At 44.9% G+C, this 18,665-nt stretch overlaps 1 protein-coding gene across 4 annotated transcripts in view; it reads right to left on the bottom strand.

Moving 5' to 3' along the window:
* The window catches only part of AMBRA1 (autophagy and beclin 1 regulator 1), a 131,024-nt gene that overhangs the window by 102,138 nt on the left and 10,221 nt on the right, over positions 1-18,665 (bottom strand). For 3 of the 4 annotated variants that reach the window (XM_034061664.1, XM_034061663.1, XM_031053549.2), the window contains exons 2-7: positions 17,513-17,768; positions 17,200-17,258; positions 16,293-16,476; positions 15,475-15,647; positions 14,656-14,722; positions 12,637-14,096 (exon numbers count right to left, since the gene is read on the bottom strand). In XM_034061664.1, coding sequence (XP_033917555.1) covers positions 12,637-14,096; positions 14,656-14,722; positions 15,475-15,647; positions 16,293-16,476; positions 17,200-17,258; positions 17,513-17,647 — 2,078 coding nt within the window. In that variant the 5' untranslated portion in view covers positions 17,648-17,768. The remainder of the gene's footprint in view (positions 1-12,636; positions 14,097-14,655; positions 14,723-15,474; positions 15,648-16,292; positions 16,477-17,199; positions 17,259-17,512; positions 17,769-18,665) is intronic. The other variant, XM_034061665.1, reaches the window with a different exon arrangement.

Genomic DNA, 18,665 nt, shown 5'->3' with positions numbered 1-18,665 from the left:
CTCCGCTCTCTCTGTCTAGACAATATGAAATTGTCACAAATGACATCTAAAGTACAATTAGTAGAGAAACTGCAATTTCCACTCTCCTCCCCCGCTCACCAGAAAAAAAAATCACACATTATCATCCTCCAGGTTGTCAGTCAGTGCTACAATGATGAAGATTAACTCTGCTCACCCTGAAAGATGCTTCTGGCCCGGCTTGATGAAACAGGGGGGAAACTGTAGGGGTTTTTGTTGCTTTATTTTTTAGTTATTAAAACTACTACAAGAAGGTACAAATTGCCTCTGTTCAGCAGCACTGATATCTCAACAGATGCTTTTTCCTATAAGACATCAGTAGTTATGGAACAAATGCTCTACGACCACTCGGTTATCTCAGGTCTGCAAACAGCAGAAATTGCTGGCAAGGGGGAAAGGGAAGAAAGGTCCAAGTTGCAGGACAGCTTTGGAAAAGAGAAGAGAGAAAGAGAGAGTGCACGCACACAAGACACTGCAAGCAGGAAAGGGGAATTTCTCGGGAATGAAGCAGCTGGATGCCAGAAGCTACAGCTCAAGGAGATAAAAGTCATAAAGCAGCCTCCTCACAGCACATCAGCCATGGCACTATACCCGTGCTCTCCTCACAGGGGCGAGGATCACCACCAAAGCCTCTGGGGACAGAGTGATTCATTCCAGCAAGCTTTGAGAAGATCCTTAAAGCAAGTTCGACTTCTCAGTTTCTAAGTATATGCAGTTCCTACACATCTTAGATTTGCTGTCACAGCACACGCGTCACTGAGTAGCACTACTCCAAGCAACACTGAGGGAAGGGCTTTCCTCCCCATCCAAAAGTGGGGCACTAACAAACAGCATCGAGCCTTACTTCCCTAAAACCGAAAGGTTTTCAGTCAGCTGCCATCCTCCTGAGCTGCTGCAGCACTCCACCAACCAGAGCAAACCAGTAAAATGAAGCACACTTCCCACAGTCCCAGCCTTCAGTTATGAAAAGAGCTTAAGAGAGGAATTCACAGTTATCCTTTGAAGCAGAACTGTATTAACACTGGCAGCTTCTATGAGTTTTATATCTTCCCTGGAAAGGCTTTTATATTATCCATTTGGAGGCAAAATTACTGCACTGCTTCCTATTACATCTCTTTTTCAGTACTCCAATTTACAGCCACTGCTCAGTCCTTCTGAGCACTTGTCCCTATGTATGTGTTCCCCTGGCTCCTCATATGAATGTAGAGAATAGCAACAATTTAAAACCAGATTTCCTTCAGTCATCTCTTCTCTTAGGGCAAAGCAATGTTTAACCTAAAGATAACAAGAAGGCTGAAGCATGAAGACAGATGAATGCTCAATTATTAACCGTTAACAAACCAAGTCACTTCTGATTCAATAGAACACTACAAAACTACTCTGACCAAAACTCTCAACCAACTCAATCCACTTGCCTGAGATTCTTCTCTTCCTTTTTCTCAGAACAATAGAGGAAAAATTATCTCAGACCTCTCTGTATTGTCTCCTATTTTCAAAGCACAAATTGAAACACGTAAGCAGAAACCATCAAGTGTTTTGTTCCACAGCTTCGTTTTCCATGAAAGTTTTGTAGTTCTTGTCAAGGAGAAAAACATTATTGCCATCACCAGCTTCATATTCGAGCTTAAAATAAAAAAGCAATCAGTATGCAGTTCTAAAGATTGCCTGAAAAAAATGATTTCTAAAATTAAGTCCTTAACATAATCTGCTCTGATACCTCTAAGCTAACGTTTCTGGACTATTTCAGCTTTCGCATGGTTACGGTTAGACATAGTCAGCCTGGCATCAAGATTTAATTAAGACAGGTCACAAGCAGACGATTAGAAGAGAAGAAACAGTCAGACAAAATGGTCAAACTTTTCTTAAGATAATTGTAACCATCTGCAAGAGAGAAATATCTTGAGCATTTCACTACTGATGAAACCCTCAACACTCACTTCGGCAGTTATCCAAGTTAGCTCCTCCATCCCCTTGCTCACAACTCCCCCCTCAGTGAGGAAAGAGATGGTGGCTGCCTTTCTTATGAGTATCCAAGCCCTGTCAGGCATTCTTCTGATCACTTTTTTTCTCTTTGAACTTATTCCACATAATGAATGCCATTTGCAAGAAAATTTCCTTTCTTTAGGGAAATCAGTGACAACAAAGATGTAGTACGTGATCACAGGTACATTCCATGCATGGCCTTTGTAGAACACTCTAGCCTGTTTGTAAGGAGAAACACTTGTGCTAACTCTGAAGGGCAACCAGGGACAGAGAAGACATCCTTCCCAGCTGGAGGTGTGGAGCTGTCAGAGAAGCAGGCTTCATACAAGAGAGAAAAGTTACCAGAAAAAAAAACCCTCCTTCACTGATTCTGGGCAAGAATCCCATAGAAAACAAGCTGGAAGGTTTTCTCAGTCAGAAAACAGACAGCACATCAGGTCTTCAGCCAGGATGTGAAGGAGTACATTTGGGAAAGAGCGCAGGGAAAAGGAGCACAATTGCACAACACAAGAACTGTAGATAAGAGTTTGAATAGCAGAGACAAGCATTTGGATTTGAGCTCTCCTAGTCACAAGGCAGGAAGCAGAGTTTCAAGAGCATGTTTAACCCTTTTAAAGTTTACCTGCTTCAGTTTAACTAGAAAGTAATGCCACATGATGAATTGTGCTATTACTGCACCCCTGCTCTGAGGACTAGGAACTTCAGCTTCCATCTATCACCTGATGCCACAGGAGTTAAACAGCACCTTTGGAGCTCATCAAAGGGAAGGGTCAGTGGTTCTGAAGAAGATAACAGATTTTAAGTGAATCCAAGGTCACACTGTTAACCTATTACTTCACTTGCCGGCAAAGGCCATGCATCAGAACAAAAGATGAGTGAGCATTATACAGAGGTCCTCATCATATGGCACCCAGGGAATGATTAATGTGTTATTTCAACAGGAGAGTGGAAGCACACATCCATGATAGACATTAAAAGGGTCAAGAGCAGCTATGGCTGCAGTGATTAATTTGGCAATAACTCCTATATGAGAAGAATGATGAAATCTTTGTTGCAGGGGCAAAACTTGAGGAGCAGGGAGGGGATAAGCAATTTTAGTCAGCTTACGTTGCTGCATGTGCTGTTTTGCTCTGCAGTGGCAGCTGTATACCAGTGCTCAAAATGGGGCAGGTACCTCAGTCAATCTGCAGACAAGACATCACATTCATTCACCTAGGCCCTTAGCAACACGATTATACCAGAAATTCAGCTACAGAGAATCAGTTCTTAGTCATCATATGATAATAAGCTTGAAAGGATGGCCAGAACATAGCCAACACATTGAACTCCCTCAGCATGCAGACAGTTCCTGAGGGCTCTTCTACCTGCCTTCATACCTATAATGTCTGCTTCAAATTCTCCTTGTTCTGGGAGTTCCCAAAACCAGAGATTGTGCGGACAGCAGAAATCTCTGCTTACCCACGCACACAGATCTGCGTCAGCTTCTGGGATAATTACATAGGGCTCCTGTTTCTCCATAGGGAACTGAAGAGGAGGTGTCTTTCCTGAGGGGGCAGAAGCCATATCGTTATCTCCATAGGCTTCTAAGGCTATGAAAACAGAGGTCCCACCACACATCAATCACTTCCTTTAAAGTGCTCTTGTTCAAGCTGGAGTAATGCAGAGAGTCAGGTCAAGAGATGACTGGCAGGGCAGTTCAGCCACTTACCCCACCCCTCCCACTTCAGGAAGGCAGGAGATGCATTTGCTTCTCCTTAATACATTTCAAGCAGAAAAATGAGTCAGTTTCCTGGCAGATAAGGAACCTTGTTTATTCACAGCCTTCAGTTCCAGCAGGTGCTTTCTCAAGAAGAGCAAGGGAGGGGGTCAGTTACATCATCACACAAACAGCCGTTTGGCACAAGCAGTTAAATATGTATGTGGAAAATGTTTCAAATGCATGTTAGCTATTCAACAGACCAGAACGGCTCAACTGGAGAGATGGAGAGTCATCACTATTTTGGTTACACTTGTATTACTGAGTCAGATCACAAGTCCTTCTCCTCTTGCTCCAGGCCCAAAGAGTAGCTGCATGCTGCTCTACTGCAAGGTCTCCAGCCCACGTTCTGTAATAAGGAGTGAATAATTGGATGAGGGCACTTTGTCCCTAGGCACTCCGTGCTGTGTGCATGTATAAAGAGCGTGAAGAATGAATGCACGCAATAAGTGACTGCACATCTAACGATTAAGGACTTGTATTAGCATGAGAAAAGAGGCACACTATACTGCCAGCTCCTCCCCACACTACAGAGAGCTTTTAGCTAAGCAAGCCTGAAATAGAGGGTCTAAGGGCCTGCCTATAAGTTGTTTCTTATCAAAAGGAAAGCCAAACCATTAGCATCACTTATCTGAAGCCAGACAACAAGCTCTAGAAATCACAGCTAGATAACTTAAGCGTGTCAAAGACATCATGAGTTAAGCATCATTCCCTAGACAAAACACTACAAGTACATGAACTCAATGTACAGGAGTAAAAAATGGGAACAGGAGCAGCTGCTGCTGGTCAAGGGAACTTGTCTGCACACGCTCAAGCTGCAGCAGCTGGATGAGGGTAGCCACAATCACATAAGCACAGGAGACAGCCAGCCTAACAAGGGACAGCTTTCAAGAGAAGGAAGCTATTCACACTTCTGTGTCTGTAGGAAAGCTGAGAGCTGGTATGTTTTATGGTATCCTCAAATAGCTATCTGTTTGAAGTCAGCTGTCTTTCAACTTCTGAGCAATCTGTGTTTATCTAAGATTGTTGTTGTATGGTCATCTCATATATAGGCCTTCCTCAAAACAAACCTAACAAAACAGAACAAGCACCACAAAAACTACACCCAAAACAACGCACCCAACTCTAGATCTCACTCCTCCTCAGTAGAAGCAGAAGACTAAGCCAGTTTGGAAGCATGTAGCTCCTCCCCCCCCCCCCATGGAATTCACCACTGGAATTCAGTTTTAACAAGTTCCCTTTGCTGCCATGCTGCGGTAGGTGAACACAAGGAGAAGTCCCCAAACAGTCCCATAGACAGACACCTGTAGAGAAACAGGTCTGCTCCCTGGAGACTGCAGGAGATTAGAGGTGAATGCCTCATTGCTAGGCCTGGTCTACAAGGAAGAGGTGGGAGCAAGGCAGTGCTTCAACTAGGGAAACACCATGAAGGTACCTTAGAAAACAGAGTTATTTATGTACTGGCTTAGTTTGCAAGCCAAATGCTGCAAGAATAACATGGGGAAAAGAATATCTTTTTGTGTGCTACAGTCATTGCCATATATTTAAATTCAAGCAAAGGAAAAGAAAGGAAGGCCTAAGTCTTTCTGCAAGTTTGGCAAAGACTCATGCTCAGCTTTCCAAAGTACTCAGGGAATCTCAGCAGCAGGGGGTGACCTCTATTAGTCACTGCAAGAGGGAAAGCACAAGGCATCATTTTTTCCCCCACCAGCTCTCATTAATGAAGTAAAAGGGCTCTAGCAACCTTCTATTATTCTTAAATCAAGAAACCAGCACAGGCGTGGGGAGGAACATTTGTGCAAGAAAACAGGCACCTCTTTCCCTTCTTCTACATAACAGCTAAGAGCACAGTGAAGAGCTGAAACTTCTACCATGGCAGTCAAACCAAGTCCTTCCTGCCCACACAGAAACAACAGGTTGTTGAAAACAACCACAAAGCTGGAAGGGCAGCAGCAATAATAACTTCAGAGCTCACGTAGACATCAACCAACCATTTAGATACCATGGCAGCCTCTCCAACAGTTCAGGCTGTGGTGGCATTTGCAGGATAAAACTTATTTGTGTCTTCCATTTTTAGAGAAGTCCAAACCTTGCCTGTGTGCCCACAGCCAGCACATCTCCCCCATAAACACACCTAATGATCATGTCTGTTTATGTCACCTTATCACTTCAGTTTTGAACCTTTTGTCTCTGCTTCAAATCCATTCATAACTTCTACTTACCCCACTGTTCCTCACTAACTACTTGAGATATTCCTTTAGTACCATCATCTTCAAGAACTGTAATGAGCACCTCTGGAATTATTTCTTACCAAATCTGAAAGCAGCACAGCATAATCTTTCCCAAAAGTATCACATTACACATAGAGGTGACAAGGCTTGCCAGAAAATCCTACTTTCCACAGCACAGGTAAGGTCTACAGACCATAAGCTTAAACAGAATGCTGAACACAAATGCCAGGACACCAGGCTAGCAAGGTTGCTACAAATAACAGGCCTGAATGTAAAGGATGGGGAGAAATGATACTGGGTAGGTCCATTTAGATTGGGCACAGGCCACATCCCCACCGATGTGCAGTCTGAGCAGCCAGCACCATTATTCTCTTCTCCGCAGCTGAGAGATGTGCCCTCCTCTTGCTTAACTCCCCCTTTTCCAGTGAACTCAACACATCACTGCTGCAATAGATTATTAAATACTTGAATAAGCCACAACTGCTGTAAGCAATTAGGAAAAAAAATAGTAACAGCATGTGTTTTGTGAAACAAGGAACAAACCAGGATGGAATACGCTAGGTATGTGCTCTGTCTCCATCACAAGATGCAGCTTGTAGCTTTAGGCAAGGCAATTCCCTCCTGCTTTAGTTCCCTCCTTCCCCCCCAAAAAAAAGCACAGGGAGTAGCACTACTCTCTTATTTAGGTGGTAGATTTCCCTTACAGATCTGTCTCCTAGTAGGCAACTGCATCCACAGCGGGGGGCAAGGAAGTGTTCTGCTTGTTTTGTTTTTAAGGTTAGGATATGAGTGATATGCACCTTTTCATTCAGTACATTGCACAGCAAGAAGGCTACCAGACACTAATACATGCAGAGACCTGAACAGCCTCCCCATTTAAATCACAACCCAGAAGCTCAGGCACGCAAGAAAAAGCTGTAAAAGTGACTGTACTCTTTTCCAGTTCACATACAGCACTCACCACTGCTGGGCAGGAATGGAGGTCTTCCTACCCCGTCTATCTACTTTAATCACAGACTGGTCCCAGTTCCATCACAAGTGAACACCCTATCTACAATCAGAGCCAAAAGAGACCATGAGTAAGCCATGTTTATTTGCCCAAACATATTCATAGCCTTCTTTGGGAAAAGCCCCAAACCTTAGGTAACAGCTCAAGGCATACTTGAATGAGAAAATAGACACAGCCCCGTGGAAAAAGTGACTGTCCAGACTCCAGTCAACAACTGCCGAGCAATCAGCCACAAAATACACCCCATATTACGGAAGTCTTCTGAGGATGGATGAGCAACCACTTAAATGCAAACAAAACCTTTGAGAAGGCAGATGGCAAAGAGAAGTCTGCTCCAGGCTTAGCAGGCAATGAGCAAGAAGTCCAGACCATTTCTGCCAAGCTGGCCAATTCTGCAAACTTGGCAGGTCTTTTACAGCACTAGCTCTTGGGTATTTGCATATCACAAAGTACCTGCTCACCTGAGATCCACATCTATCCCTTTCAAACCCTTACAAAAGCTCTTCCCTTGGTTGCATTCTGCATGAGAGCCATTTCCCCTCTGGATCCCCATTCATGCCTTTCCCCAGACACTGAAGAACCTGTAAACATATGGTAACTAAGGGGATAAGCTGCCATACAGGACTGGGGGAGCAGAGGGGGCGAGGGGGTCCTCAAGCTACCTCGTTTCCCTTATGCAAGGACTCAAACTTTCAGGTTCCACAAGGAATCAAATAGCAAGGAGGAGAAGCAACATTACCCCCTTGTGGCAGCAAAGCAATATGGAAATAAGATGGGAAAAGAAGAGCCATTTCTTTGCATACCTGCTGTAACTACAGAGAGCTACGTGTTGCCAGAAAGGTCATCAAGACTGCAGTGAGATGTGGTATGCGCTGGGGTCACTACTGCTCCGGGAGGTGGGAACTGTACCACCACTTCCACCCTGCTGCACCTACCTGCTGTTATGTCAGGCCTCTACAAGAGCAAGGCACAAAGGTCCACTAGCACATGAAACTACAGGCAGACCATTTAAACACTTCTAAGGGAAACACAGCACAGTCAAACTGAGTTGCAGTGTATAGCACTGACTGCTGGATCACATTCACAATCCTATTCCTCATCCAGGCTGAGGGCAATACAATCCCTGCTCAGGACAAGAAGAGTGGGCTCTCATTGTGTAGCAGGAATGCCACAGTCTTCAGGCAAGAGCTGACAAAATGAAAGACAGAAGCTTGACCCTGGACCCTGCTACATGATTCCAAGGAAGCTGGTCTGCACACGTCATTTGTGGACAGTGCATCCAACAGACTGAGACACATCAACAAGCAATGCCCTCAGTAAGCTGTGCAACTTCAGCAGCTCAATTATTTGCACAGCATTGTGGACTCTGCCCTTTTATACACCCACAAGCAAAATACAGGAGTTTATGCAAGTGCCCCCAGACAATACAAACTCCCCCATCTCACATACACTCCTTTCTACCTGTGTGCATGGCAAAACCATCACCCAGAACAGTTCAAAAGACTTTTCAGATTGTAAGATAACTTCAGCAGCCCATACCTTGTCTGCCAAACCAAATAGGTGAGGCAGGGTGAAAATATTATGCATTCTTAAGTCACAGGCACAGAAGTTACTCATAATACAGCCTGCAGAATTTGACCTCTAGAATGAGTGCAATGGAGCAGTTACAGAGGTTTAACATAATTGCCAGACAAAGCTTCTTAATGGAAGAATAAGGATAGTAAGCATTTCCTCATGAAACACAGGCTTCATGTAAACCTGCCTGACAGGACTCATCTTTCATTTGCAGTAATTAATTCAAATCTCTAGTCAAAAGAGACAGGTAAATAGTAACAGAATTGCCCCCTTAGTACGTTACAATCAGCTAAATCTTGAAAGTGTAGAGGACAAGTTTCCCTTTGTGTATTTTTCTTTTCCCCCTTTCTAGGGATTGTTTCACATGATAAATTTGAACACATGTCAACAGGGATCCACATGCCACTACTTGCTCCTTACATCCCTTCTACAGAGACTGTGGCCTGAGGTGCCATGCCAGAACTCAGAAACAACACCAGATTTAAAGCCAGAGCACTTGTTTTTTTCTTGTAATAACACACTAGTTATATCACTGGTGTCAAAACAGCCAAGAGTTGGCATCTGAAGATCTGGATCAGTTTTATTAGTCAGCATTGCACTGTACCTGTCATTAACTGATGAGCTGAAACGCATTTTAGTGGAGACCACTGCTAGGATTCTATATATCATCTTAGAAGGTGGCACTAGCTTCTCTCAAACAAGCAGCTGACTCAAAGAATCCCGTTTCACTCCCAGTTCAGCTTTTCATTATCAACCTGAATTGACCCATACAGCACAAATGGCTTAAAAGTACTGAGAGGATCTTTTCCCTCACTAAGATTACAGTATTAACACATGCTTCCTCAACCCATTTCTTAATTAATATGAAGTTATAGAAAAATTAAACTCATCATCTGTTGCTCGGTTCCTTCCTTCATGCAGATCTTGCCAATAGCTTGTAACACCGATTTTATGCAGCACATTTCACATGGCAACTCCAGGGATTTCTGAGGCTCTTTTCACTTTGATGTTAGAAATGCGCAAAGATAGATCCAGAGAAAAAAAACCCTACATTTGAATTAATGAGATCAGCCTGAAGAACACCAGAAAAGCTGAAGCTCAGTCTCAATAACTTCTGCTTAAGGTAGACCATAAACCTTCCCTAATTTCATACTTCACTGACACAGCTTCAAGAAGCACACACAGCTCAACGCCCATGCTGCTTTCAGGCCAAGCTGAATGTGACAGCACTGCTGTACTGCCAAGGCTCCCAGTGACATGTTCCTCCTAATAGAGGTACCAGAGCTGTTAGTCAGGAATAGCTTCATTACATGCTTCTTAATGCCTTTGTGATTAGCCCAAGATAATTAGCCCAGCATCATCAGAAAGGGCAAAATTCTCTCCCTACCCAGCTGACGTAGCTGCATCAACAGAATTCAAAGAACAGCCTTCATTAAACTACCTATTAACTTAATTGACCCTCTGTGGCAATGTCCTCCCAGCAAGCTACTTCTCAGCCAGGCAAGACAGGTCAAGGAATGGATCCTGCCCATGCAGAGGAAATGAGAATATGCACACAATTCCCAGGTAAAAATGTTATCTTTAAGTTTTTCAGATGGCCTTTGAATAGAGCTCAATTGCCCAATGAGGACATCTAACGGAGAGACAAAGAACAGAAGGCAGGTTACAAAGCAAATACATGGATGCCCAATGCTTAGAACTAAACTAAGGTCCATAGGCACAAAATTGACTGAAAGTGTATGCAGTTATCACTTGTACTGAAAGCTTACTCTCCCTCTTATTTCCCCAGCACTTTCAGCATTACACAGCTTACATCTCATGACCCTTACCCACCCATTTGCATGCTTTTGTGGCTGCAAAGGTTAACAGACATTTTGGACTTTGCTGTGCAGGAGAGGTTCCAGCCCTTCCCATTGTGGAAGCACACACTAGGTCTGGGAGACAAGATGATTTGGTGTGAGGATGTTCATTCTCTACAAAAATTAGGTAAATGTGTGCTTGTTGACTTGTTATTGCTCTATAAGGAAAAACAGAACAGCTAATTTGAGAAGGGCAGAAAATTACACCTGCAGGATGTGGCTATCCCACGTGCAGGGCTTCTTTAAAGAGGAAAGGTTCCTTAAGTCTCCCAAGTCTACCCAATGTGTTTAACAGGAAAGAAAATTAAGTTTTACTTCAAGGAAACTGCCATGAGCATTTCATACCAGACTGCTCACTGCTTCCAGCTTCCTCACCCCAGTACAGTTAACTCCAGTTACAGGGGAAGCAGAAACCCTGCCATGCCTGCTCTTGAGAAAGGCCCGGTTAAAGAAGCAGAAGACTGGGAAAACAAAGGAGTCCCCATGATCTTCTCAGCAACTTCTGCCAAAAGAGTTTCACTAAAGGTTTCATCTGTTAGAGGAGTTCCCTGGAATTCAGTTCACCCATCAAACTACACGCTCCCAATTAATGCCTCAGTAAAAGCACCAATTTGCACAGGTGACCAGGTAGGCAACTAACCCTTCACAAATGCTACAGGTAACAGTGACCCAGAGGTCTAGCCACAGGACTCCAGCTGTTAGGCAGCATCTCACCCAATTCTTGTATGTATATATGTGGCAACTGCCTAATCAATAAAGCAGCTACTTGCCCCCATTATTTCTGATGCTACAATGCCTCAGCCCAGAGAACAAGCCACGCAGTGGACATTATATGAGCAGGCAAAGCTATTTCAAAAGAAAGGTAATATCAGACTTACTCAAGTGCCATTTTAAAGTTAAATCTGTCAGCTCCTTCTCACCTCTCTGCTCTTTAATAGGGGACTAGAGGATATCTGATTTAAACCAAAGGCAGGTAAGTTCAGGCCCAAGAAAGAAGCAGTTACCATGTAATCAGCTTCAGACTCTCATTGTGGAAGGCTATTAAAAAAACTGGGACAAGGATTTAGAAGCAGATGAATAATTTTATGACCACCACCACTGATTTGCTATGCAACTACAGGAACAAGAAAGGCAGCCACTGTTCCAGTCTGAGTATAATCAGCTTATCTGCAGGAAAGAGGAGAGAATTCCCTTTCCTCAGGCACTCCTGTGTACAAAGCATCCTCAGTCAGTTACAACTGCATCCAACCCGGAAACTTTGCTTTCCTACAGCACAAAGCATCCATTTCCAAGAAACAGCAAGACTGGACCTTTCCTCTGACAAGAACACATCACTTGATGGTTAGGTTGTCAAACTGAAATCCAGTAGGGAAACCTATCCAAAGTGCCAATGTAGCTGAATCGTCCATACCAGCCAGTGGAGACACTTTCACCCAAAGCACAGATCCTTCCTGGTGCAAGTTCAATTTGGCTCGTTGTTTCTTGCAACACATGTGTGAAGTATGTATAAAGTCCTTCCAAAAGAGAATCACTTTCTTAAAGCAGAGCCTAAAATGTGCAGTGATCAGCATGCTCCCAACTGTCTCATCCTAAATATGGGTCAACGAGACCCACTTTCAAAACTTACCTCTTTATCAAGGGCAAGCCAACTGCATGGGTTTAACCCACAGCTAAGGTATATGCCCAAAGGCACAGAGCTTTGACCTTTTTTGCCCTACTTACAATGCCAAGGAAATGACTGTTTTCCAACTTAACAACAACCACATCAACAAGACAGAGCACTGAAGAAAGCAGTTGTTACCGCTCATGCCCAGTTTTCCATACAGATTCTCCATGTGGAGCATGTGCAGGATGGGGTACAAAGGACAGCGTAGCACATCTTGTGTTCCCACCCTTCTGGAGTGTCTGGCAAACACGATGAGCACAGTTCACCTCAGAGATCTGCTGCCAGACCCCATTCTTTTGCCTCCTGTACTATCATCCTCCTTTCCTATTGAGAGGCCTGGCCTCTGTCCTTAATCTTCAGAATCTATCTGCAGCATGACAATGGCAGCTATAAAAGACATCAGTGCCAGGTCTCTGTTTTCATCTACACAAATAACACATGAGAAAAGGTTTTTAGCTCTGAAAATACTGAAAAACTCAGACTAGATGGGAAAGATGTAAGAGAACAAAAATAGGAGGAAGGCCAAGCATATATCTTACCTCCTGAGTGAATCCTCCTCTGAGCTTTCCTCAGGCATTTCCTGGTTTAAGGCCTCCTGTGATACATTCCCAGGTCTGCTTGAAGCCGACTGGCTGTAAACTCTTTCCCAGTGCCCCGTCTCCTGGTTAAAGACCACTCCCACGGTCCTCTCCTCCTGCGGGGTGGAAGAGCTGCCCAGCTGCAGCCTGCCAGAGGCAGGAGCTCTGCCCTCGGTTCTCTCTGCAGGCTGCACCTGGCTGGTATTTGGAGGTACACCCTCAAACGTGCTCTGGACCTGCCCTGCTGTGTAGCTAGGCGTGCTTCTCTCCCAGCGCAGGGTGTCATTGTTAAAGGTCAGCAGGTTATGACAAGCGCGACAGCGGTTCAGGTGACCCCGGGACAAATTGGAACTGTTTTCACTGCTGTGTGGAGTCTGCTGATGGGAGGGACCCGGCCGATCAGGCTCAATGTTGTTGTTGAGCATTTCTTGAGCCTGTTGCGACTGGCTGGGCTCCCCACCAATCCCCTGATCTAACTCATGAAGCCGGTCATATTCCAGGAAGAATCGCCTCAAATCACACTGGAGCTCATTACGGATGCTGGCCGGATTGCTCGGGCCAGCACTACTACCACTGTCCACCTCAGCCCCTGGGGCCAGAAAGCCCCTCCCTTCTGTTGCAGAGGTATAGACTGATGCCTGGGAACCTCCCTCCTGCTGTCTCAGCACTGACAGCAAGCTCACAGAGGAGGCACTGGTCCTAGGGGGAGGCATGGCTTCCAGCTCTGACCGAGAGCTCATGTTCAGCACTGTCCTGGACCAGTCAGACCCACCTAAGCCTGAAGCCATCTCTCTTGCAGACTGTTGGTACCGGGACTGGTGGCCTGCCAAGGGCCCGCTGAGGGACCTCCGCGTGGGGCCCAGGCTAAGGTTGCGCAGGCTGTTGCCAGCAGTGCTGCTCTGAACTGTGCTGAAAGCAGAGGGCCTGTTAAGTATACCCTGCTCCTCCTGCACTACGGATGCCTGCTCTGGGGGTTGATAAGGCTCTGTCTGCACAGAGGAGAAGGAAGTGCCAGTGGCCCCAGAAGACGTGGAGGGTGCGTTTTCCTGGTGTGGGAAGAGAGAAGAAGGAAGTCTTGCACTAGAGCATCGGCTGCAAAGGCACAACATCCCCAAGTGCTGGCAGCACTCTGCTGTGGGATAGCTGACACGCTCTCGGAGCCTGTTATAGACAGATGCCCTTGAATTCTCACTGGCTGGAGGCGGAGGTGGTGGTGGTGGAGGCGGTGGAGGGGATGGGGTAGCAGAGTCTTGAACACTGTTTTGCTCTCCCACCTGTATGCCAGAGGAGCGGGAGGACAACATATGCAGGAAGTTGTGAAGGAGGGGTGTGCGCCTCACAGGCTGAGACGGAAGGATAGCGCGCTGGCGGTAATGCGGCATCTCTGTGCTGTCCACCGAGATTTCCACTTCCTCATCACTCTGCAGAGGGAAGCAGACAGAGTTCTGTCACCCTGCAGCAAAATCCCATACTTCCAAATAAGCAGCAGAAAGGCAACTACCATCCCAAGATGAAAGGATGCTCTAAGTCCCTTCCTAGAGGCCTTGACTTGCAGGAAAAGAGGTGAGACTATTTCAAAGTTCATTCTATGGATCCAAATGATCTCTTCTACAGCCCAGCGAGCTTTGACAATACACTGTTCATATGAACAGAAGCACCCAAGTGTCAGCAGCAGTGAGCATTGTTAATACCTTGCATAGCTTCAAATCCAGCAGAATGTCACAAGAGAACTGAAACAGCAGGGCCATTAGGGACATCTATTCCACTATTAATGAGACAGTGAGGGCAAAACAAACACACTTAGAAGAGGTCTTTAACAGCCCTGAATGTAACACAAGATCATTCATGCGACCAATTAAGGCAAGACAGAACTTGGCTTAGGACTTCAGGTTTTCAGAAAGGCACAAGGCTGCTTAGGAACAGACTGGGTTAATGTATGGAGAACATCTTGTAATTAGCCAATCAACACATTCCCCTTACCTGCTGGTTAGAAGGGTTAACAATTGCTGTGAGCAAGTAGTGTCCCAAGGGATCAAACCGTACCAGCCTAAAACAAAAGCAGAGCCAGAGTATTAATCATCAGGTCACATTGCACATTGACACAGGAAGCTGGACGCAGCAGGGAAGAAAATCCCATGTGAAATACTTGCAGTGAGAACATTACCACGTTACCATCATGTTCTTCTGAAGGATGCCAAAAAGTTTATGCATTGAGAAGAAAGAAACGTACATATCAAGCTGAAGACTGCAGCTATTTTATAGTCCACAGCAACACTATACAGAAGTTAAAAGCTGGAACCAAGTACTGTGGTATCAGTTGCAGTAGCCAAGAAATTTTAAGGAGTACATATACTATAAACTGGAAATTGGTACAAAGGGAGAAATTAACTTTGAATCATTGCCTTATTTCAAGCTGCTCAAAAGAAGGCATCAAGTTTCCAGCAATGCAGTTTCCTCTGTAACTGCATCAAAGCAATGGCTCAGCAACTCTCTTCCAACAACTTCTGGGTTCTCTCAACTTATTGCTGACAAGTTTAATTACTAAGCTGACAAACGAACATCAAGTAGATTCTGGGCATTTATTTGGCACAAATTTCAACATCCAAGCTGATCTATTCCTTCCAATTGCCTTTTTTTTCTGCCCATAGAACTCTTTCTACCAGCTGAGTCAAGGAGCTGCAAGCAATAACCCTCTCGACTGTCTTAGTGCAGCATCCCAGGGGATTCGCCCCCCCTCATTTCCCAAATCTGACCATTAATCCCATACAACTGTTCTCTTTCGTGGAAGCAGGAACTCACCTGACCCGCTCCATTTCACTAGCTGTTTTCACCACGGCAAAGGGCTCCCGACGACTCCAGTCCCAGAAATGTATCTCGTTGGCAGTTGCAATCAGCAAGAGCTGAGCCGTAGGATGAAAAGCAAGCGATGCAATGGCATTGTTGCTATCTGTGAACCAGCTCTCACTTCCACCCTGAATGAGGAGTCAAGAATCACAAGCAGTTTATCACAGAGTTTAAGATCATTAGGTTTCCATCTCTCCAAGACTCTGTCTAGAGCATGTAAGTGACATGCTTTCTTAGCAACAACAGCTGCTCTCAATGCAAGGTCATACGTCATACCTAGTACATAATGCTACTTCTAACAGCGACCATAGATGTATTTTTGTAGGTGTGTCTCAAGCAGCCTGCAAAAACACTGCATTTCAAAGCAACCAGGTACGTATATGGGTTTTGTCCCTGTGCCAGTCACAAGAGCTGGCAGAGCAGCAGCTCCTCTAATGAAGAGTTCAGATATACTCGGTGGAACAAAAACAGCACGTCTTTCACATAAACTAAACAGGTACCCTGTACAAAGTTCTCCAGCATTATCACTCTAATCAAATAAACAGGCATGGCTAAGGAGCACAACCCACCTATCTGGTGGGATTGAATGAAGAATCTGCCACCTCCTCTCTAGACAGAGGAGGATGGCTATGATCTGTTCTATGCTGTTAGAGACAGATACCAGCAAAGCTTCCAAACAGCTCTTACCAGGCAATATTTGGGAAACAAACTCAGACAAAAAAAGCCACCACCCACCAAATACCAAAGGCACAGAAGTTTCAAGCAAGACTTACGTGTAAATCCCAAATTCTAACCTCCCCATCTAGGCATCCTGACGCAATGAGGCCCGGGATGGTGGGATGGAAGGTGACACACCAGGGAGTGCGGCGATGCCCAACCAAAGAATGAACACACTTGCCCGTTTTCACCTCTGTGATGTAGATGTTGTGGTTCACATGTGTGGAAGCCATTAGGGTCCTGGGAATGCAGAAGGTGGGATAAACATTAGCATGAGAAGAATACAGCAAAACCAGACCATGGTTAGCTTCATCTCAACAGGGCCCGTTCACACCTAACTCAACAGCTCTCCCACACAGTGCTCAAAGGGTATGAGGCTACTGTTTCACCAATGGCCACAACACTTCCTGTAGCCAGATTTCAGGGTCCATGCAAACATGAGCTCATCCAACCAGCAAGCACAAACTTGACCTTGAAAGTCAGAATGAGCATGCAGCTCAGAAGAAACTCCTGAGTAACAGTTTGGGGCAAATAAATAGTCCCAGTTCTCCACACCATCTCAACCACTGTCAAACCAAGTGACTAAGAATCCCCCACCTCCATTTCTGCTTCCAATACACCCATCCTTCTGCTCTCTTCTGTAGTCCTAGATATCCCAGTGGGTGTGCCAGATCACTTGGCATGTTGTGCTAAAACACCCTCAAGTTTCTTATGAAATCCCACGGTGGCCACACAGATCCTTTTTCCTTAGAACTATGCATCACTTGGGTACCTCAGGAATTAAACACCAGCTAAACTGGAAGCTGTGAGATTAGGAAGATGCACACGTTCCATCCATGCACATCAGGAGTCAAAAGTTTCACTCAGCTGTTCGGGGCTGGACAGGCAAATGGGCACAAGCCTCCATCACTTCTGTAGTGTAAGGAGACTGCTGAAACAGGGAAGGAACTAGGAATTAATTACCTGTCTGGACTAAACGCCAGCAAGAAGGTGGAGCGTGGACTGTCTGGTAACTCAACTTTCTGAAAAAGCCAACAAAGCAGGAAGTGTTGCAAGTGTCATATGATCATACTTTGACTGTAAGCCACACAGACAACAAGGGGAACCCGCTGCAGGAACATATCTAGTATCACATCACTGCAGGAACTGAACAAAGCCAGAGAGCACATCAAGGGTAACAAAGCAAATGTACAATCACAAGACAACTTATTTCATATCCCTTCCTCCCTTCCCCCACTTTGGAGTCAAGCGATGCATCTCTGTCCCACAACCTTACCTTGCCCTCCCATTTCATCCATCGAGTTTTATCCTCCACCAACTCCTGCAGGAGCCGCTGAGCACCCAAGGCTTGGGTGCCCCGTTCCCTACCCCACAGGATGCGGACAGCATTCTTCTCCGGTACAACCTTCATGGCTCTTAGCAGCCAACGTGACACCAGCTACTGGGAGAAGCCACCAGCAGGTTCCAGATGACAACCACCACCAAGCTACCAACAGGCTATCCACATTTCACTTGTTTATCTTCATGGAAACCTAGAAGAGAATGATAAGACAGGCAGCTTTTACCTTCATCACCTAGATGCAGTAAGAACTTTAAATCCCAAAAGACTAGAGTTAAGAGAAAAATCTATTCTCTCCTGCAGCCTTTGCTACCTTCTTCCATTAATGAGGCCCACTTTTGGCATTTCTGCAGCCAAAGATAACTTTGAAAGGTTTTTGAAAGCATCCAGCCCTTTGTACACATGCCCCAGGCATACACAACTACAGAGAATAAAAAACTGCCCTTGAAACTCTTTCTTTTCCCTCCATCTCCTGCTCTCCTATAAGGAAAAAGAGATTTATGAATAGACAGTCTTTACATCTTGAAGAATTAGGTCCTGTCCAGGAAGAGTGACTGACAGCTACTGGAATAGTGTTAAAAAATTGACTATATAACAGAGGAGTCTTCATGGAATTATTCCAATTTCACTAATAGGAATTATTATCATTGCAAAGGTCAGACAATTGAGAGACCTCAAGCCCAAATTACTTCCAACTCCATCACAATAGCTTACAACACATGAAAACAACCCTGTATCAGAGCAAAACCTTACACTGCATTGGTATCTTGGCCAATTTCATCAAGATGATTCATTTTGCCTGTCTGCACACCATCTTTCCATCTAGATTGCTCTTAGAACAAGAGTTCGCTCAAGTAATGCACAATGGCACAGATTAATGCTTTTAGTGCCAGCTTTCTAGGGGGGAGAAAAGTTAATTCTCTGAAGGAACTAAATACAACAGCAACCAAATTATACAACTTTTGAATGGTCTCATACATTGGAGTTTGCTACACAAAGCTCTCCAGAAACAAGAGTTTCTTAGAATACATAAACCAAATGCTGATGCAACGCTATTGCCTTCTGATCCCAGCAGCATGCACATATTCTG

Source organism: Melopsittacus undulatus, chromosome 4, assembly GCF_012275295.1.
Source record: "Melopsittacus undulatus isolate bMelUnd1 chromosome 4, bMelUnd1.mat.Z, whole genome shotgun sequence".
NCBI lineage: Eukaryota > Metazoa > Chordata > Aves > Psittaciformes > Psittaculidae > Melopsittacus > Melopsittacus undulatus.
The sequence above is the reverse complement of the archived record's forward strand: the minus strand, read 5'-3'. Positions and strand labels throughout refer to the sequence as shown.